At 47.0% G+C, this 21,952-nt stretch overlaps 1 protein-coding gene across 3 annotated transcripts; it reads right to left on the bottom strand.

Annotated features, from left to right (window-relative positions):
• LOC101518864 (ATP-dependent RNA helicase DDX19B) lies at window positions 1–21,082 on the bottom strand. Of its 3 annotated transcripts, none has more exons than XM_058674997.1 (12): window positions 20,989–21,082; window positions 10,487–10,535; window positions 9,286–9,339; window positions 8,208–8,343; window positions 7,475–7,567; window positions 6,482–6,584; window positions 4,386–4,500; window positions 3,190–3,367; window positions 2,647–2,884; window positions 1,252–1,414; window positions 626–817; window positions 1–305 (listed from the first exon to the last, which is right to left on the bottom strand). In XM_058674997.1, exons 1-12 carry the CDS (start codon window positions 21,076–21,078, stop codon window positions 244–246), a joined length of 1,473 nt encoding a protein of 490 aa, XP_058530980.1. In that variant the 5' UTR covers window positions 21,079–21,082; the 3' UTR covers window positions 1–243. The 3 variants fall into 3 exon arrangements, with proteins under 3 accessions (XP_058530980.1, XP_004584076.2, XP_058530981.1); XM_004584019.2 differs by lacking the exon at window positions 20,989–21,082 and adding an exon at window positions 18,555–18,747; XM_058674998.1 differs by lacking the exons at window positions 6,482–6,584; window positions 8,208–8,343; window positions 9,286–9,339; window positions 10,487–10,535; window positions 20,989–21,082 and having other exon boundaries at window positions 7,475–7,559.
• Between the last annotated feature and the right edge of the window lie 870 nt (window positions 21,083–21,952).

Genomic DNA, 21,952 nt, shown 5'->3' with positions numbered 1-21,952 from the left:
AATTTGCAAAAGGTAAATTTCTGTGTATTCATGCCTAATCACCAGACTTTTGTCAACAATATTTTCTACCATCCCCCAGCATTTGCACAAAATTTGTCAAGTCCAAACGTAATTTAAAGTGAGGTAGGTAGTTTCTCTCATCACGCGCTGTCTTCTTGGTGACTATCAAGGCCAGGTGTGACAGCTCTTGTCTCCTAGGCAGGGGCTGTGCCAAGGGCGGGCACCAGGGACAGGTGGAGCTTCTCAGTTGGCTATTTTCTCTATCTCGTCCAAATCATCTGTGTCCAATCTTTCTATCTTCTTATCTGGGGGAGAAACAAGAGTCAGAGAGAAGAGGATGGGCTTAGCAGAAGTAGTAGTGGTGGTCGGATTACGAGGGACAGGACCACAGGAAGGGAAGACAGGGGAACATGCCCTGCTCACTAGGGCAGAGTCCGACCCCAGGGCACCCAGCCTGGTCTTGGCTCCCTAAACTTTCCAGATACGCTGCTGAGAACTCCCAGGGGTAGGAAAGCAGAGGAGACCCTAGGCAGAGGCCTCTGGGGCCACAGGGAAACCTCCCTGCCCAGCCCCACGCCAACCCCCCAGGAAAGGCCTGCAGGCAGAGGACCCTGCAGGGACTCACTGAAATGCTCCTGGATTCGGTTCAGGATGTTCATGCTGTGCTTGCTATCAACCATGTTCACGGCCAGGCCCCTCTTGCCAAAGCGGCCCGTGCGCCCAATCCGGTGCAGGTAGGTCTCGTTGTCCGGGTTCCCATCCTTGTCCACGGGAAGATCAAAGTTGATGACGACAGACACCTGCTCAACGTCGATACCTGCACAAAGCCCGGTTGGAGAGACACAGGCGTCACGGCAGACACAGTCAGGGTTGCCCACAGTCAGACCCAGGCACACACCCCCCAGGTGAGGGAAGGAGCCTCAGACAGCTGCCTCTGGGATGTGCAGAGAAGGCACGCCGCAGAGGCCGGAAGAAAGAAGGGAGCCTTGGCAGGTAGGAATACAACTGCCAGCTCAGTCAGAAGCTGCAAAAGCCCAGGTCTGTCGAGCTGCAGCTGGAAGCGCAGGCTTCTGCACGGTTCCTCCCACCAGGGTAGGACTCCTGTGCAGCTTCTCACCCCAAAATCCAGCCTCTCTGAGAAAGCCATGTCACGCCAACCACGCCCAACGGCCGGAGCACCTGAGCTCCCTCCATACACAGATTTCTCAGGCTAATGGGGTCTGGACAGACAGGACACCCATCTCTGCTCACCACGGGCACACACATTGGTGGTCACCAGAACCTTCTCTTTGCCTTCTCGGAAGCGCTCAATCACAGCTGCCCTCTGCTCCACCACCATTTCGCCACTCAGCAGGGCCACCTGGTGGCCTTCTTTTGAGAGCTCTGCTGCCAGCCAGCTGGCTGTTTTGCGGGTCTGCAGTGCAAACAATTGCTTTTAAAAACACGTGTAAAACATATTGCTAGACAGACAGATAGGTCAGTTGATACTTGCAAAAAGACCTGTGGCATATAAAATACACAAAAGCGTTGCTGAGTTAGTCCATTCAGCACAATAGGCTTCAACTGTCAGGTACAGAAATCCAGACACATGATTGATTTTGGGTAAACAAATTAATTGCTCTAGGCTTTTCATCTAGCAGGAGTGTGGACTGAGCCCAAACTAGTCTACATTCCTTAATGCTTAAAAATTGCTCAGTGCAGGGGCCAGCGTGTGATGGCTCCACTGGCTAATCCTCTGCCTGCTATTGCTAGCATCCCGTATGAGGGCCGGCTTGTATCACAGCTGCTCCACTTCCTATCCACCGTTTGTGGCCTGGGGAAACAGTAGAGGATGGCCCAAAGCCTTGGGACCATGCAACCACGTGGGAAACCCAGAAGAATTTCCTAGCTCTTGGCTTCAGATTGGCTCAGTTCTGGACACTGCAACCATGGGGGCAGCGAGCCAGCAGATGGAAGATCTTTCTCTCTCTGTCTCTCCTTGTCTCTACAAATCTTCCTTTCCAATGAAAATCAATAAATCTTGGGCCCGGCGACGTGGCCTAGCAGTTAAAGTCCTCGCCTTGAACGCACCGGGATCCCTTGTGGGCGCCAGTTCTAATCCCAGCACTCCACTTCCTATCCAGCTCCCTGCTTGTGGCCTGGGAAAGCAGTCGAGGAGGGCCCAAAGCTTTGGGACCCTGCACCTGCGTGGGAGAACTGGAAGAGGTTACTGTTCCCTGCATCGGATCGGTGCACACCGGTCCGTTGCGGCTTACCTGGGGAGTGAATCATCGGACAGAAGATCTTCCTGTCTGTCTCTCCTCCTCTCTGTATATCTGACTTTGTAATAAAATAAATAAATCTTTAAAAAAAATCAATAAATCTTAAAATACAGATACAGAACAAAAAATTACTCAGGGGATGAGTTGAGATTTCCCCAAGTGATCTCTGAAAAGTGGGATGAGAGCATTCTACCCCCCACACCAGCCTCCCCTGGGAAGTCAGTACAACCCCAGGGGACCACGCTCTGGGGCAGGTGGAGGTGATCCAGCACTCCGGCCTGCCCTTCCACTTCCCGCCTGGGCAGCTGGGTCCTCCCCAGCACTGAGGTGGAACAGCCAGGCACTGGGCAGGGCAGCCCAGCAGGCACCAGCTGCTGATACTCACGTGGCAGAAGATCATGGCCTGAGCGATGGTGATGGCCCCGTACAGGTTGCACAAGGCCTGGAACTTCTCATCTCTGTTGCTGCACAGAACGTAGTACTGCTTGATGGTGTCCAGTGTCTCCTCCTCGCGCTTCAGTTTGATCACATTTGGGTCCGGGACCACCTTCTGGGCAAACTTCCACACCGAGTCTTCAAAGGTGGCAGAGAAAAGGAGCATCTGGCAGTTCCTGGGCAGCATCCTGCAACCAAGGCCCAGACATCTGGCGTGACCCCGAGTCTCCCGGCAGGGCCAATAGCAACACCGCATGCAGCTTGGTGGCCGTACTCCCAGGAGGCTACAGCAGGTGTGCAGCTTCCCAGGGAGGGCCTGGGCACGGGCTGAGTCCCAGGTCTCCTTTCGTAGCCCAGGGTGGGACTTTGGTCAGCACTGATCAAGCAGATGCCCAAGCCCAGAGTCAAGAGAACAAGAAGGAGTGTCTCAGGTTAGGGGACGAGAGGCAGCTGCTCAGCTAGCTGTTCCCTTGCCCTTGCCTCCAGCTCCTACCTCTGGATGCGGATGCTCTGATCCTGGTGGCCCTGCGTGGCTATCATCACGTCAGCCTCGTCCAGAACAAACACCTTAATCTTCTTGGGGTCAATGAACTTGAGTTTGGAGCACCAGTCCAGGACGGTCCCTGGGGTGCCAATCACAATCTGCTCACTGATCTTCTGCCCTCTTTCCACTGTGGACACAAGATGTTTCCACACAAATTCCTATGAGAAAGTGTTTTTCTTCTATGACAAAATCTGAAGTTATTACACATTTTAATGCAAACGTTCTGTTACTCGGGCTATCCTTGACTGCTTTCCCAACCCACAAGCAGGAGCTGGATGGGAAGTGGGGCCACTGGGATTAGAACTGGCACCACATGAGATCCCAGCACAGGCAAGGCGAGGAGTTTAGCCACTAGGCTACTGCAGTGTAATTTCTAAATCCGTTGGCATGCATCTCCCAATGAATTGTTTGGCATATCCATTAAAAAAAAAAAAGGCATATTCTCATGAATAATAACCAGTATGTTTATTCTCCCTCTGTTGTCCCCAAAGGGGCTCTTTTCTTTTTGTTCCAAAATTGAATCAGTGCTTATGCACTGTTGTTTGGTTGTTGTAGTCCTTTTTTCAAAAACAAACAAAAAACTGTTTTCCAACACAAAAATGCGTGTTTATATATTTGAATTGCAGATGGGTGGCAAGAAATTGTAGCATGCTAATTTGAGTCTGTGGTGCCAGCACCCTATATGGATATGCTGGTTCAAATCTAGCCTGCTGCACTTCCGACCCAGCTCCCTGCTAATGACCAGGGAAACTAGTAAAGGATGGCCCAAGGACTTGGAAGTCTGCATCAGTGTGAGAAACTCGGCTAAAACATCTGGCTCGTGGCTTCGGATCGGCTCAGCGGATGGAAGATCTTCCTCTCTGTCTCTCCTCCTATCTGTATATCTGACTTTCCACAAAAATAATTAAATCTGTAAAAAAAAAAAATCACAATGTTTGCAATTTTTAGTGAAACTGTTCAATCAAAACATATGCATAAATGTTCAAAAAAAGCACATATGGCATAATGTTAATTTTCTGAACTTAGGAGGAGAGCATAAGTGTAACGCTGTTATTACTTATCAAAACCATTAAGTCTCTTTTCAGATTTTAAACATCTAAACAAGTAATTAGGTTAATGATACATGATTACATCTTCATACTCACATTTATTGCCACGAACAGCATAGGCTAGCTTCAGCTCAGGGTAAAATCTGCCCATCTGCTCAATCACTTTTCCCGTTTGAAGTGCAAGTTCATATGTGGGGGACAGGCAGAGACACTGGGAGGGAAAGTGTGTGGCATGAGAATAACAGCCCTTTGCAGCATTACCATTAGGACACGGTCACTCTTACAGCTGAAGAATATTTATTTTACAGGCATGGTCAAACAGACCCATAGAAGGGTAGAGAGAGATCTTATTTGCTGGTTCACTTCCCAGCTGGACGACAGCCTGCTCGGCGCTCAGCTGAAGCCAGGAGTCAGGAGTTTCATCCAGGTCTCCCAAGTGGGTGGCAAGGCACCAATCATTTAGGCCATCATCTGGAGCCTCACTAGGCACATCAGAGAGAGCTGGATCAGAAGTGGAATAGCCACGACTCAAATGGACCCCCGTAAGAGATGCTGGATCTCAAGTGGACTACCTGAAGACACTCCAGAATGGGGGCTCCAACAACTATGTAGGGGCCAGTACTTTATTTAGTTGAGACACTTGAAAATGGCCATTCACCACAAAAGAATGACACCACCCAAAGGAATGATTTGAAATTCCAACTGGAGGCCTGGCATGATGGTTCAGCTAGCTAATCCTCCCCCGGTAAGTGCCAGGATCCCATACAGGCACTAGTTCATGTCCTGGCTGTTCACTTTCCATCCATCTCCCTGCTTGTGGCCTGGGAAAGTAGCCGGAGATGGCCCAAAGCCTTGGGAATCCTGCACCCACATGGGAGTCCTGGAAGAAGTTAATGGCTCCTGGCTTCAGACTGGCTCAGCTCTGGAAGTTGCAGCCACTTGGAGAGTGAACCAACAGATGAAAGATCTTTCTGTGTGTCTCTCATTCTTTCTGTAAATCTGACTCGTCAATAAAAAAATGAATAAATACCTAAAAAAGATTTATTTACTTGTTTATTGACAAGTCAGATATACAGAGATGAAAGACAGAGAGGAAGATTTTCTGTCTGATGATTCACTCCCCAAGTGACCACAATGGCCGGTGCTGTGCTGATCCGAAGCCAGGAGCCAGGAGCTCTTTCTCTGGGTCTCCCACACAGGTGCAGGGTCCCAATGCTTTGGGCCGTCCTCAACTGCTTTCCCAGGCCACAAGCAGGGAGCTGGATGGGAAGTGGAGCTGCCGGGATTAGAACTGGCGCCCATATGGGATCCCGGCACGTTCAAGGCAAGGACTTTAGCCACTAGTCTACCGCTCTGAGCCCTAAATAAATCTTAAAAAAAAAAAATTCCAACTGGAGATTGTTTTCATCTATTCAGAAATTTCTGGAAACCTTCTAATATATGCCAATTGCAAATAAAGAAAAATTTCCCCACATATAACGAAGCTGAGCCTGTCAGCAATATCTCAGAACGGACACATCATAGAAAGGGATGCAACATTTTTGGTAATATGGTCAAGCACATTGTGTTCAACTTGAAGCACTCTATGTACTAAGCTGATATACAAGGTGGGCGTTTGGGGGTAGCAGTGATGCTGGTCAGAAAACATTTGTTTCTGATTCCAGCTTCCTAATGAGCAGCGTGGGAGGCCAACTACCAGGTATGTTGGTCATTTAAGAAGCAGAGAGATATGTTTTCTCCTTCTGTCTTTCAAGTAAATAAAACAATGATAAAAAAGTAACACTTTGCTTTTAGTTCATCAAATGGAATTTCCCTCCTAGGTATAATGAAGTAGAGAACCAGGGGCCTACACCATGGCATAGTGTGTTAAGGCTCTTTCTGTACTGCTGACATTCACATTGGTGTCGGTTGGAATTCCAGCTGCTCTACTTCTGATCCAGTTTCTGGGATCAAATGTGCCTGGGAAAGCAGCAGAGAATGGACCAAGCCCTTGAGCACCTGTACCCACGCGGGAGACTTCGGAAAAGCTCTGGACTGCTCGTTTTAGACCAGCCCAGCTCTGGCCATTGTGGCCATTTGGAAGAGTGAACTAGCAGATGGTTGATCTCTCTGTCTCTCCTTCTTGCTCTGTAAAATCTGCCTTCCAAATAAAAAACAGATCTTAAAAAGAATCAAAATTAGCAGATCCTTACCTGTGGATATTTGTTTGCAGGTTCTACTTGGCTGAGCATGGCCAATACAAAGGCAGCTGTTTTACCAGTTCCGGATTGAGACTGGGCAATTAAATTCTGTGGGCTATACAAAAGAACAAACTGCTTAAGAGCTAAAATTTCAAGTAACCTTCAGTTAACCAAAAGTGAACCTGCAGCCATATGGGATGTCGGCACTGTAAACAAAACCTTAACTTACTACGCCATAGCACCAAGCCCTGTGCTGCCTGCCTTTTTAAAGGGGCCTTTTTACTGGGCCCAGTGTTATGACAGATTAAGCTGCTGCCTGTGATGTCAGCATGGTTCATGTCCCAGCTGCTCGACTTATAATCCATTTCTCTGCTAATGGCCTAAGAAAGCAGTGAAGATGGTGCAAGTGATTCAGCCCTGCCACCTAAGTCAGAGACCTAGATGAAGTTCCTGAATTCCACCTGGCCACTGTGGTCATCTTGGGGATAAACCCGTGGATGAAGTTCTTTGTCTCTAAGTTTCCATCTCTCTATAATTCTGCCTTTGAAATAAATAAGTAAATCTTTTAAAATATACACGTATAAAATCTTGGAAAACAAAAGATTAATTTGAAAGGCAGAGTGACAGAGAAAGACACAGAGAGATATCTATCTGCTGATTCACTCTTCAAATGGCAAAGTAGCTGAAAAAGTGCCAGGCCAAAGCCGGGAGCCAGGAACTCTCCAGCTGACCCAAGAGCCCAAGTCCTTGGGCCATCACCTGCTGCCCCAGATGCATTAGCAGGAAGCTGTGTAGACGTGGAGGCAGGACTCAATCTCAGACATACACGTCTGGAATGCTACATCCCAAGCAGTGGTTTAACACACTCTACCAGACACTGATCCCCTTCTCTCACTGTTTTCTAAATTTTCTATAGAGCATACACTATTAACATAGTATTAAAAATTAATGCAAGTTTTAACACAAAACATGAAAAATGGAAGCTAGCTGTATCAGGTTACTCACGGTTCAGCAAGCATCAAAGGCAAAGCATTCTCCTGGATCTTGGATGGACGGTTGAAGCCCATGGCATAGACTCCCTGCAGTAGCTGTGGCTTCCTAGAGCAACAAACATGAAAGTCGCAGTCTTCAGTTGAGGAACAAGCAAAGTATCTTTTTCTCTTATTAATATTACACGTAGTTTGAGACTGATGATCACTGCATTGTGCTGAACTCAATACACTGTATGAATGCTGACAAAGGCTTTGGAGGATCATTAATAGTCCAAAGCAGCTAATTTATTCCTCCCTCCCTCCCTTCCTTCCTTCCTCTTTTTATTGGAAAGACAGATTTACAGAGAGAAGGACAGAGAGAAAGATCTTCTGTCTGCTGGTTCACTCCCCATGTGGCCACAATGGCTGGAGCTGAGCTGATCTGAAGCCAGGAGCCAGGAGCTTCTTCTGAATCTCCCACACAGGTGCTGGGTCTCAAGGTTTCAGAACATCCTCTACTCCTTTTCCCAGGCCATAAGCAGGGAGCTGGTGGCAAGTAGAGTAGCTGGGACAGAAATCGGTGTCCATATGGGATCTCAGTGCTGGATAGGCAAGGATTTAGCCACTGAGCTATCACACTGGGCATAGCTAATTTCTTTTATTAAACTTATTTATCTAAAAATATTTTACATGAAAAAGTATGTGTAACAAGTTTAGAACACCTCTCTAAATACAAAAGGAAAGTTGGAAAATAAACAAATACTCACAGCCGGAGCTCCTCAAAGGACTTCACTGAGTACAGGGGGGAGTTGGGGTCCCGCTGCAGGACTTCCACTTGGTTTGTGTTATCCACAAGGTTGCTTCTGATCAGCTTGTTGAGCAAGGACTGGGCAGCTCTGTCCTCTGTCCAGGAAAACAACAGACAAAGTTTCACAAGTCCATAACCCATGAGTGCACTCACTGCCACTGGTATGTTAATAATATGCAATTGTACTAGTACATGGTACCTGATACTCTGATCTATAATTAACAGATTATTTCATTAAAAAAAAAAAAAGGCTATGATCCTCATAACATCCCCTGTAAATAACCTGACAATCCTCCTTTCCTGAGGGTATGTTCCTTTAGACCCAAATACATACTCCCAGTTTGCATGCAAGAGAGCCTGTATCTTCACATACAAAGTTGATCACAGCCTGTCATTCACAAGATATCATTGAGCTTAATATTTATTATTGAGGATGTAACCTAAAATTCCTTTTAAAATACCCAATATGAGAATCTTTAAGGGAATATTTCTGGCTGTTTTTTAAGTTCATCAGATGTTCAATATAAAAATTTCTCTCATAGGTAAATGGTTAGAGCTTCTTCACTTAATAAATGCTGAACAATATTAGCACTGTAACTACTGCTCCAGTCAAACTGCATATTAAGGGCCCCACGGCGTGGCCTAGTGGCTAAAGTCCTCGCCTTGAACGCCCCAGGATCCCATATGGGTGCCGGTTCTAATCCCGGCAGCTCCACTTCCCATCCAGCTCCCTGCTTGTGGCCTGGGAAAGTAGTCGAGGACGGCCCAAAGCTTTGGAACCCTGTACCCGCGTGGGAAACTCGGAAGAGGTTCCAGGTTCCTGGTTCCCGGCATCGGATCAGCGCAGCACCGGCTGTTGCGGCTCACTTGGGGAGTGACTCATCGGATGGAAGATCTTCCTCTCTGTCTCTCCTCTCTGTATATCTGACTTTGTAATAAAAAAATAAATAAATCCTAAAAAAAACCCTGCATATTGAAACAAAGTCTTCTAATAATCTGTTCTTAGAACCTCATCTATAAAGCTCTAAGTTTGTTACCTTTCTCTTCTTCATCTGGGTTCTCTGTATTTGCAGTAGTTCTGACAACAGCACCTTTTTGAGACACAAAATGGCCATCAGTCAAAATATCTCATACCCAACAGTTGTGGTAATTCAAATTCTATGACACAGGGACCAGCATGATGGCTCAATTGGCTAATCCCTTGCCTGCAAGCGCTGATATCCCATAAGAGCATCGGTTTGTGCCCCGTTGCTCCACTTCCATTCCACTCCCTGCTTGTAGCCTGGGAAAGCAGTGGAGGATGGCTTAAGACTTTGGGACCCTACACCCAAAAGAAGGTCCTGGTTCCTGGCTTCAGATCAGCTTAGCTCCAGCAACTGCGGCCATTTGGGAAGTGAGCCAGATGATGCAAGCTCTTTATTTGTCTTTCTGTGTAAATCTATTTCTAATAAAGATAAACAAATATTTTAAAAAATTCCATGACACAAAGCTGTGGGGAATAAAAATTAGTAAGCAAGTCCAGCCACTGTTTAAAAAAATTTTTTGATAGTTTCTAAGTCAGCAAAGGTGTGAGAGTTTCAATTATTTCCTATTCCACATCTTCTTACTCTACCTCAACATCCAGCATTTAGTTATAGTATCATTGTCTCCAAAGTGTTACAGAAAAGTTTATTGTAACAGTCAATGATCACAAAACACTTTGATGCTCAACAGGGTAGTACATATGCAAATCATAAGTCTGTCATTATGTGAACACAATGCCATTAAAAGCCCATGTATATAAACTGCTAAATAGTAAAAGCATAAACATGTCATACTGAAGAATATTATTATATGAAATCAGAGTGAAGTAAGTTATACATTTCTCTGCTATAATATTAAATACATCAACAAAATGTAGTGTTAATTTTAGCTATTATTTTACTATAATCAGAACAGGCAAATTCTCAGTGCTCATACTCATTCCAAATTTAGGAACATTTTAAAAAGTAACAATATTTGGCAGTATAGTCTGACAGTTTGGAATAAATTTAATAACTTACAAACCAATTAGGTAGCTTCATTCTTATAACAATCACTGTGTTGTTACACAATCCAGTTTGTTAATCCCCAAACTGAACAACTGCCAATATCTGCCTGTCCTCTGCAAACACAATTGTTCTCTAGGTACTTGTTATGCCAAAACAGACGCACTCAAGGAAATCACATTTGTTTTCAAACTAGCTTTTAGTTACTCACCATTGGCATCTGGTTTGATTTTCTCGTCCTTAAGATGCAAGTTGCTCAACTAAATGGAGAATATGGGGGGAAAGGGTCAGGAAAATCACTCACAAGAGTTTTGAATCCAGAGCCTCCCTAACCAAGAGGAAGGGAGAAGAGCCCCTCTCAAGACCAGACCTGTTCATTAGCTGTACCCTTAAACTGCATTCCTTTTGTTTACCAAACTTTGAATGAAAACAAACAAAATTAGAGCAGTAGGAAAAAAAACTACAAACACCTTAAATCCACACTTCCTAATTATAGTCCCGAAAGAGAATAATAATTTGTGAGTTTAATACTTCATTACAAGGACTGTCAGGGGAAAACCATTAGATTTGCCATTCACTTACAGTTCAAACAACATGGAAGAGAACCAAAGAAATACAGTCACACTTGAGACAGAGCCAAGGCGGGAGGTCTACCAAGAGCAGCACCCCAGGGAAGGAAGCAGTTTGGGGCAAGACCTGCTGGAGCCACAGCACACAGCATGCTGACACACAGCCAACATCCAAATCACCTTATGCCTCGTGTCTGAAACTCTAAGTGGGAACAGCCCGGAGCATCATGGCACAGTAATCACAATACCCACCAGGCTGAAGTGGGAATAGAAAGGAAGAGAAAGATCAGAGACACATTTCAGAGTAACGATTCTTTAAGCAAACAATGGAAATCGGGCATCTCCTGGCAGGACTTATCTCCCCACTTGGGAGCAGGCATTGTGACACAATATTAAATAGATAGCTGCATCCCCATATCAGTGCCAGTTGCGGTTCAGACCCAGCTTCCTGCTAATGCACCTTAGGAGGGAGATGATGGCTCAGGTTCTTGGGTCCTGCCACCTGCAAGGCAGACACACAGATGGCATTCTGCACTCCTTGCCCAGGCTTAACTATTGTAGGATCTGGGGATAGAAGCACATCTGAGTACACTCGCAGGCTCTCTCATTCATGCTCTGTCCTCAAGTAGATGAAACTAAATAAACCTAAACAAATTAAACTCTCAGAATGACAGCAGAGATTTCTAGTCTTCTTTTTTTTTTTCTTCTGGAAAGACAGATATACAGAGAGGAGGAGGAGGAGAGAAGAGAGGAAGATCTTCCGTCCGATGATTTACTCCCCAAGTGACCGTAACAGCCGGTGCTGCGCCGATCCGAAGCCAGGAACCAGGAACTTCCTCCAGGTCTCCCACATGGGTGCAGGATCCCTAAGGCGTCGTTCCGTCTTTGACTGCCTTCCCAGGCCACAAGCAGGGAGCTGGATGGGAAGTGGATCTGACAGGATTAGAACCAGCACCCATATGGGATCCCGGTGAGTTCAAGGCGAGGTTTAGCCACTAGGCCACTATGCCGGGCCCTAGAGATTTCTATGTTTAATTGACTTCTGGATCTAGCATAAGGCAGGTGCTCAAATCATAGGGCCGGTTCCACAGTCTAGTGGCTCAAGTCTTCATCTTGGGATCCCATATGGGCAACAGTTCATTTACTGGCTGCTCCACTTCCCAAGCAGCTCTCTACTTGTGGTCTGGGAAAGCAGTAGAGGTTGGCCAAAGCTTTGGGATTCTGCACCCACGTGGGAGACTCAGAAGAAGCTCCTGGCTCCCTGGCTCCATATCAGCTCAGCTCTGGTTGTTGCAGCCACTTGGGGAGTGAATCAGGGAATGGAAGATCTTTCTGTCCCCTTTGTAAATCTGATTTTCCAATAAATAAATAAGTAAAAATAAAGACCTAACTAGTGTTTTTGTGCTTGGTGTTGGAGAAGGCAGAATCACATCAAGAACACACTAGTAGTCTGACATAAGGAGGAACTCATTGTAAAATCCACGGACATTTAGCCTAGCGGATGTCAGTAGAGGTGCCCCATCATACATCCAAATGCCAGGTCTGATTCCCAGTGCTAGCTCCCGACTCCAGCTTCCAGACAATACACACCTTGGGAATTAGTGGTGAATGGCTCCAAAAGCTTCCTAATTCAAATGGAATTGGGTATCCAGGTCCCATGTTTGGCTGTGCCCAGTCATGGCATTGCAAGTGTTTAGGGCAAGGGTGGGGAATATACCAGCCCACAGGTTATCTAAGGCCTGCAAAATCATTGAGTCTGGCCCTGCCAAGGCTATTGCAGACAGGACTCAAAATTCAATAAAATCTATAGCAGGCTAGTTTTTAATTTGATTGTGAACAGCCTGCTACTAATGTTCTAAATATCCAATGACACTTGCCGGAAACAATTTTAGGGACTGAACCACCAGATGGGAGCTCTGTCTGGCTGTATCAGGAAAAAAAATCCATCAGTTCTGAAAGATTTACACTAAACAGCAATAAATATGAAGTACATCACAGTGCATAGTAGTCAGTAAATAGATAACATTTTTTCTAAAGATTTATTCATTATTTATTACAGCCAGATATACACAGAGGAGGAGAGACAGAGAGGAAGATCTTCTGTCTGATGATTCACTCCCCAAGTGAGCCGCAACAGGCCGACGCGCGCCGATCTGAAGCCGGGAACCTGGGAGACCTCTTCCAGGTCTCCCACGCGGGTGCAGGGTCCCAATGCATTGGGCCGTCCTCAACTGCTTTCCCAGGCCACAAGCAGGGAGCTGGCTGGGAAGTGGAGCTGCCGGGATTAGAACCGGTGCCTATATGGGATCCCGGGGCTTTCAAGGCGAGGACTTTTAGCTGCTAGGCCATGCCGCCGGGCCCAATAGATAACATTTTAATCTTTGTTAAGGCATTCCACCACATCTGTCAAAAGAGCTAGTTTACTCCTCTATCCAGGTCTCCCATGCAGGTGTAGGACCCGAATGCTTGGGGCCATCCTCCACTGCCTTCCTAGACCTCAAGCAGGAAGCTAAATGGGATGTGAAACAGCTGGAATTCAAACTGGTGCCGATGTGGGATGCTGACACCTGAAAGTGGAGGACTAGACAGTTGAGCCATCTCACTCATCCCAAAGATCTATTATAAGTCTTGCACCTTAGGATGGGTCAAAACAAGAGGAGGGCATGGTGGGGTGGGTAGGAATTTCTGGCAATGCTTATAGGAATAAGATTAATAGCACTCATTCCATAGTGAGAATTATTTTCTTTTTTTTTAAAGATTTTTTTTTTATTGCAAAGTCAGAGAGGAAGAGAGACAGAGAGGAAGATCTTCCATCCGATAATTCACTCCCCAAGTGACCACAACAGCCGGTGCTGCGCTGACCCGAAGCCAGGAGCCGGAGCCTCTTCCAAGTCTCCCATGCGAGTGTAGGATCCCAAGGCTTTGGGCCGTCCTCAACTGCTTTCCCAGGCCACAAGCAGGGAGCTGGATGGGAAGTGGAGCTGCCGGGATTAGAACTGGCGCCCATCTGGGATCCCGGGGCGTTCAAGGCGAGGACTTTAGCCACTAGGCCACTGCACCGGGCCTTTGATCATTACATTCTAAATAAATGATGGTGCTGAGGTGTACATAATTTAGGAATATATATTATTAAAAACATTTTTGATTTTCAACAACCAAAGGACATCCAATGACAAAAGAATCATTCTTTGCTTATGTATTTTTCAAATCAATATCAACAGGGATAAAAAAAACCGGGTAGGAAAAATTGCTACCAACTATGTGATGAGACCAGCAGATGTTGCTTTGATTACAGTGTACCAGAACTTGAGGAGGTTCCAGCATAATCAACACACTTGGCTCTCAGTAGGTGTGGATTGTTCCAATTTATTACACCTCAGGATACTAGCTGATGGGAATGGCTGCTTGGCCTAGCAGTTAAGACAGTGGTTAACATGCTCAGGTTCCACAGCTCTGGCTCCCCATTCCAGCTTCCTATCACTGCTGACTCTGAGAAGCTGCTGATGGTGGCTCAGTAACTGCATCCATGCTGCTCACGGCAGTGACCTAGACTGGCTTCTCAGCTCTTGGCTTCTGGACACTGCAGGCATCTGAGAATGAAAGAGTGGATAGGAGTTCTCTTCTAAAAGTTAAAAAAATAATGCCTAATGAAAATAGGAAGCTGGCACAAAGAAGCATGGGAGATTATTTAAAAGCTCTATCCCCTTCTGAATCTCAGCCTCTACTGTATGTTTTCTAAAATGGTACAGTGTGCAATTTCAACATAGCTATGTATATACCGACAGTACATACTCAAAAGTTTCCTTCCATCATAGACAACTAAGAGAAAAAAACAGCTCATGCACTCAATTAGTGCCTGCTATACTAGGCACGAGAAAACCAAAGGACACAAGAGACATGAAGGCATTTAAGGTCAAAATCAACAAGCCCTACTCACATGCTTACAGCTCCCACTGAGCTTTTTAGTCAACTGCTTTTACATATGGGTATCCTGGGCCCAGTGCTATGCTGCAGAAGGTAAAGTCTCCATCTACAGTGCCAGCACCCCTTGAGGGCACTGGTTTGAGTTTTGGCTGCTTCACTTCTGATGCATGTGCCTAGGAAAGCAGTGGAAAATGGCCCAAGTGTTAGGGCTCCTACACCTACATGAAAACCCAGATGAAGCACTTCTTAGAATGGAGCAGCAGACCGTAGCATGCAGGAGGAGGTGCAGAGCACAGGAGCTCTCCTCATGGACGGGGACGCAAACTAGCGCAATCACTTGGGGAAACAGTCTGGCAGAGAAGTTAAGTTACACATACAACCCAGCAAACTCCTTCCTTAGGTAATGACACAGCAGTCATACATACAAGTCTGTACTGTAACACAGAGTCACTTTGCTGTAACTACTCCAAAGCGGCAAATACTCAGATACCATCAACAGAAGAGTAAGCAAGCTCTGCTACATCCAGTGAAACAATACTCTGCACTAACATAGCTGAATTTCAAATGCATTATGCTAAAGACTTTTCAAAAGGTTACACACTGTATAGTTGCATTGTGTGACATTCTCGAAAAGGTAAAACTACAGTGACAAAAAAAAAATCAGTTAATTGTACGGGCAATGGGGCCCAGTGCAACAGCCTAGTGGCTATGGTGCTTGCCTTGTATGTGTCAGGATCCCATGTGGGCAGTGATCCGTGTCCCAGATGCTCCACTTCCCATCAAGCTGTGGTCTTGGCAGTTGAGGACGGCCCAAATGCTTGAGACCCTGTGCCTACTCGGGAGACCTAGAAGTTCCTGGCTCTTGGCTTTCAATCAGCTCAGGTCTGGTCATTGTGGCCGTTTGGAGAATGTGCCAGCAGATGGAAGATATTTCTCTGTTCTCCTTCACTCTATATATCTGCCTTTCCAATTAAAAAAAAAAAATGTGTGGGCAGTGGAGATTTTCCACATGTTGAATCTGGTGAAGATTACAAAATATACCTCATTAAAATTCACAAAATCATAGCACTAACAAGAATTAATTTTACTTTATGTAAATTATACTTTGAAAAACCCAACTTGAAAAAAAACTGGTCCAGGCCCAGTGCTGTAGCCTAGCAGCTAAAGTCCTCGCCTTGCATGCACTGGGATCCCATATGGGCGCCAATTCTAATCCCAGTGGCCCTGTTTCCCATCCAGCTCCCTGCTTGTAGCCTGGGAAAGCAGTCGAGGACGGCCCAAAGCCAGTACCTGTACCCTTGTGGGAGACCCAAAAGAGGCTCCTGACTCCTGGCTTTGGGTCGGCACAGTTCTCGCCATTGCCACCACATGAGGAGTGAGTCAACAGTTGGAAGATTTTCCTCTCTGTATATCTGACTTTCCAATAAAAAATAAAATAAGTAAATATTTAAAAATAAAACTGGTGCAATGTTGTGGCCCAGCAAACTATGCTGTTGACTGCAATGTGGCTCACCACATAAGTCAAGGCGTTGCTCCCCAGCAGCTCCATTTGCAACCCAGCTCCCTGCTGCTGTTCTGAGAAAATGGCAGAGGAGGGCCTCAAGGCTTGGTCCTTGTCACCCACGTGAGAACCCAGATGAAGCTCTTGGCGTCAGCACTGTCCAACCCCAGCTGTTTCGGTCATTTAGGTAGTGAACCAGCAGAGGGCAGATACCATCCCTCTATCTCTCACTAATTCTAAATAAATAAATAAAAATTAAAGGGCCAGCACAAGAGACTCAGCATTTAAATAAAAGAGCTCTGGGTCTGACGGCGTGGCCTACCGGCTAAAGTCCTCACCCTGAACACGCCGGGATCCCAGATGGGCACCGGTTCTAATCCCGGCAACTACACTTTCCATCCAGCTCCCTGCTTGTGACCTGGGAAAGCAGTCAAGGATGGCCCAAAGCTTTGGGATCCTGCACCTGTGTGGGAGACCTGGAGGAGGTTCCTGGCTCCTGGATTCAGATCGGCAATAGCACCAGCCACTGCGCTCACTTAGGGAGTGAATCATTGGATGGAAGATCTTCCTCTCTGTCTTTCCTCCTCTATGTATATCCGCCTTTCCAATAAAAATAAATAAATCTTAAAAAAAAAAAAAAAAAGGAAAAAGAAAGAGCTCTGGAGGGCCCAGCGTAATAGCCTAGTGGCTAAAGTCCTTGCCTTGGACACCGGTTCTAATCCCGGCAGCTCCACTTCCCATCCAGTTCCCTACTTGTGGTCTGGGAAAGCAGTCGAGGATGGCCCAAAGCCTTGGGACCCTGCACCTGCGTGGGAGACCCGAAGAGGCTCCTGGCTTCGGATTGGCTCAGCTCCAGCCATTGCGGCCACTTGGGGAGTGAACCATTGGACTCAAGATCTCCCTGTTTCTCCTGCTCTCTATGTATCTGCCTTCCCAATAGAAATAAATAAAACTAAAAATAAATAAATAAAAAGAGTTCTGGAAAAGAAGGACTGAATATGCTAAGCACAATATCTCAGGATCCCATATGGATACCAATTCATGTCCTGTCTGCTCCACTTCCCATGCAGGTCCTTGCTTATGACCTGGGAAAGCAGTCGAGGACGGCCCAAAGCCTTGGGACCCTGCACCCGTTGTGGGAGACCTGGAAGAAGTTACTGGCTCCTGGCTTCAGATCGGTGCAGCACTGGCTGTTGCGGTCACTTGGGGAGTGAATCACTGGATGGAAGATCTTCCTCTCTGTCTTTTCTCCTCTCTGTATATCTGTCTTTGCAATAAAAATAAATAAATCTTAAAAAAATTACATCCAAATTATTATCCAAATGATAAAGAGCAGGTCTTTAAAAATGCAGTATTTACAAAGGAAAAAAAATTACCTCCAGAAAGCTGACCAGAGACTACACTAACATAAAGGAATAAATCAAGACAGATGAAGACAGGAGATACATAAAGTGGAGAATCCAACGCAACAGAAAGAAAAGAATGCCAGAACAGGCTGTGGGCAAACCTCCCTTGTTCCCCTTGACTTCCCAAAACCCCTTGTGTTCTAGACACACAAGTGCCAGCCCCAGTCAGAAACAGATCAACCCTCTGTGAGAGGTGGACTTGATAGGACAGTGGATTGTCTAAACATTCAGATAAGCTCAGACAACTGGCAAAAAGGTTAGAGATGAATCCATAGTAAATGCAAAACATATGAAGCAAACACAAAAAGCAATTAAAAAGTGCATGTGTGGTGTGGGAAATATAGAAAACCTCAAAAGTCAATATTTAAAACTAAAAATTCAAGAGGCAACAAAATGGTCATGTTATTTCGGGAGTGAAGAGTAAACACTAGTCCCTCAATCTCAAGAGAAAATAAGAGAAGGGCTGTGTTGTGAGAAATTCATATATCTACCAACAGAAACTGTAACACTTTTTGCAGTGTTGATGTGCAAGAAATTAACTCGAAATGGTAACGCTAAAATAATTTCCTCACTATATGTCAGGGAAGAAAAATTACTAAGCAGAGATGAGGCGAGGCTTTCCTGGCCGACCTTCCCACCGCAGTGTGGAGTGCAACCTAGGACAGCCCTGAACCCGGGCGGCAGCAGGGCAGCTGGGCGCTCGGGATGGGATGGCTCGGCTCACCTGCGCTTACCTGTGGGAAGGGGGTCCAGGTTCCATCACCCCCCTTCCCGAGAGTCCACCCCAACCGCGAACCATCTGGGGAATGTTCTTTCCTAGGGATCAAGTGTCCATTCAGAACTGGTCCCTGGACACTTTTACGACTGAAGCCAACCCACCGATTCAGCCGCCGCTTCCTGCTCATCCACCGCCAGGGCCCACGAGTCGGTGGCCATGGTCCCGGGCGCAGGTGGGACCCTCGATCTAGTGGATTGGCTTGCAGGGGCGACGCGTCCGTGAGCTCCGGGGCGTCGTAGCACAACCTGCTCAGGCCCCGGTCCCGTCGAGGGGGAACTCATCCCCTAAAGCCGGCCCCGGCGCACTGCAGTGACGTCAGAACGCGCGCCCGCCAGCGCTGCAGCTTCCGATCGCCGTCAGATCCCCGACTCCCCGCCCCTAGACAATGCAAGCTTCCTGAAAAGTAACCTAAGATGCACAAACTTAGGTCACCAGCGCACAAACTCACATGGCGGCCCAGTACGGTGGCATAGAAGACGTCTACGTAGATCCAGCATACCCAAACAGCAAGCCATCACAGTTACCAAAATGGTCATTAAAAATGTCTACAGGTTGGCAGTCCGGCCCACAGACGTGGGGTTAAGCTCGGCTTGCAACGCCGGCCTCCCTCCCAGCACCCACCTCAGGGCTGTTCTGCCAGGCAACTGCCCAGCAAAACAGAGAGCAAGCAATTTTGTGAAGCTGAACAGGTCACGGTTCCAGGGGAACTGACACGAGCCAGGTTTGAGGCGGCTGAAAAAGGGCTGCGTCCATAGCTTATACAGTAAATCAAGGGGTGACCGATGCCAGGTCTCCTAGGTAAAAGTTATGCATGTGGGTTAATCTTTTTTTTTTTAAAGATTTATTCATTTTATTACAGTCAGATATACAGAGAGGAGGAGAGACAGGCAGATCTTCCGTCTGATGATTCACTCCCCAAGTGAGCCGCAACGGGCCGGTGCGCGCCGATCTGAAGCCGGGAACCAGGAACCTGGAACCTCTTCCAGGTTTCCCACGCGGGTGCAGGGTCCCAAAGCTTTGGGCCGTCCTCGACTGCTTTCCCAGGCCACAAGCAGGGAGCTGGCTGGGAAGTGGAGCTGCCGGGATTAGAACCGGCGTCCATATGGGATCCTGGTGCGTTCAAGGCGAGGACTTTAGCCGGTAGGCCACGCTGCCGGGCCAATGTGGGTTAATCTTTAAAAGTATCTCGGACAGTGAGACTAGGTAAACAGGTTTGGCACATTTACTGTCCCCAAACTACAGTCAAACAAGCTCCTCTCCTTCCTGCATCCCTAGAAGGAGGTCAGACATTTTCCTGCCACCTGAGACAGCGAATCCAGAGTTCTCTCATTCAGCCACTCTTCCGCTACAGCAAACTGACTTCCCTGCAGTGGTGGGCTTGTGTGGAGCTGGGCCAGCAGTGTACAGGAAAGGGGTAAGCCGTCCTTGCTAAGCTTCTCCCCTGCACCCTTGGAGGAAGGAGATAAGGACCTTAAGGGGAGGGTCTGCAGAAAAGGGAAGAGCAAGCCATGACCTACGTGTCCTCTCAGCCGTCAGTGAGGGAATACCATGCCAGAGGAATCCAGTGTTTCACAGAGCACAAGGAGGCTAAGGAATTTCCCAACAAAGTTTGTAAGTCATCAGAGGTACGAGACAATATAGAACAGGCTCCCACTTGTGCAAAAAAATAAAACATCAAAAAAAATTTTTTAAAAAAACCTCACGTACATTTATGTATTTTATATAGAGAGTATCTACAAGTATTATAGAAAACACATGACCTACACAGAACTGGAGACGGTGGCTGCTTCCAGGAAGGGGCTCTAGAAGCCTGGGGTGGCGGAGTACTTCCTCCTCAAAGTATATGCGGTACCTTGCACATCACTGGTCGCGTGCATGCTTTCCTTTAACAGCTGTGTTTCAGGGACAGCCGTTGGGGGGGCAGCCTGCTTCTGACATCCCACATCAGAGTGTATGCTCCCCTCCAATCCAGCTCCCCACTACTCCACACTCAGGGATGGTTCAGGGGTGGGTCAGAGATCGGTACCACCCACAATCGGGTTGAGACCGCTGGCTCCTGGCTTCAGCCTGACCCAGCCCAGACTACTGCAAGCACCTGAGGAGCGAACCAGTGAATGGAAGCTCTCCTTCTCTGTCACTCTGCATTTCAAATATACAGATACTGCAAAAACTATTTTCAAACATCTAGCTCCCTGCTTGTGGCCTGGGAAAGCGGTCGAGGGTGGCCCAATGCCTTGGGATCCTGCACCTGCTTAGGAGACCCAGAAGAGGCTCCTGGCTTCACATCGGCTCAGCTCCAGCCGTTGTGGCGACTTGGGCAGTGAACCATCAGACAGAGGATCTTTCCTCTCTGTCTCTCCTTCTCTCTGCATATCTGACTTTCCAATAAAAATAAATCTTTAAAAAAAAAAATACTTGCTATCATTATCCCTTGCCCTCCGTCCTCAGGTGTGGGATGAAGAAGGAGCCCAAAGGCAACAAGGGAAGGAAAAAAAAAAGGTCTCGCTTGTACTTTGTACTCTCCCGGATACTCACAGTGGACACTGGCAGGGTGAGCGGGAAGAGCCTCGGGGCTCGACCTCGACTTCGGATGGGGCCTGCAGCCCGGGCCATTGCCCTCCGCATGGCGGTTAAACTGCCAACAGCCACGCCGAGCCCGCTGAGCCAATCAGCTGCGGGGATGGCACAGCTTCCGGACATGCGCATACAAGAACAGGGCTGGCGTAGGGCAAGAGCTGATTTCCGGCGCTGTCATGGCGTCTCTGCAGGGCTAGACTGGGCACTCCATGAGGGCAGAATGGTGTTGGCAAAGCAACAGAGGGCACCTCAAGAGGGCGGTGCCGTGCAACCCTGCGTGGGAAACCCGAGCAGCTCCATCTGCACAGCCGCAGCCCGTGGGGCCATTGGGGGAATGAACCAGCGGATAGAGGCTCTCTATCCTGCTCTGTAACGCTGCCTTTCCAATCAATCTGTAACTTTGACTCAGCTTTTGGGTGGTTTAGGTGAAATATAATTTAGGAACTAATTTTTAGATCGAAATAAACACTTGTCCTTCTTTGCTACATTGCCTTTCTTGGTGTTTCTTAACCCCTCCTTCATTGTTTTTCTGTGAAAAGCGAATAATTCATTATTACGTTACTGTGTTTTATTGGCTTGACCTTCTATTTGTACTGTGTTTTTGAGCTTGACCTTCTATTTGTACAAAATGCTCTTTGACACACACACACACACACACACACCAAAACCAACCAACCAACCCATATTTCCTGAAATGTCTACTGTATCTGAGTTATGACCAGCAATACAATTGTATGCCCTTGTGTTTGGATGCAAGTTCTATCTGGGCGGTCAGTCCAGAATCTTTGATTCCCTGTCTAAAATGAACAGACCGTATCATGGCCTGCGGCCTTTACCAAACGCATTTGCCAAAAGTCATTCCCAGGAATGACGTCAACTGTCGGTATTTTGCTTTCGGAAACTAAAATGTCGGCCTTCAAGA

This window comes from Ochotona princeps, chromosome 16 (genome assembly GCF_030435755.1).
Source record: "Ochotona princeps isolate mOchPri1 chromosome 16, mOchPri1.hap1, whole genome shotgun sequence".
Lineage (NCBI taxonomy): Eukaryota > Metazoa > Chordata > Mammalia > Lagomorpha > Ochotonidae > Ochotona > Ochotona princeps.
Note: the sequence above shows the minus strand (reverse complement) of the source record. Positions and strands in the feature narration are given on the sequence as shown.

Coding starts and splice junctions, on each gene's coding strand:
- LOC101518864 (XM_004584019.2), bottom strand. CDS start 18,734: ATGAGTTCCCCCTCGACGGGACCGGGGCCTGAGCAGGTTGTGCTACGA. Junction 8,344..9,285: donor CCCAGATGAAGAAGAGAAAG/GTAACAAACTTA, acceptor TTTCCTGGACAG/AGGACAGAGCTGCCCAGTCC. Junction 2,885..3,189: donor CAGAGCATCCGCATCCAGAG/GTAGGAGCTGGA, acceptor CCTTGGTTGCAG/GATGCTGCCCAGGAACTGCC.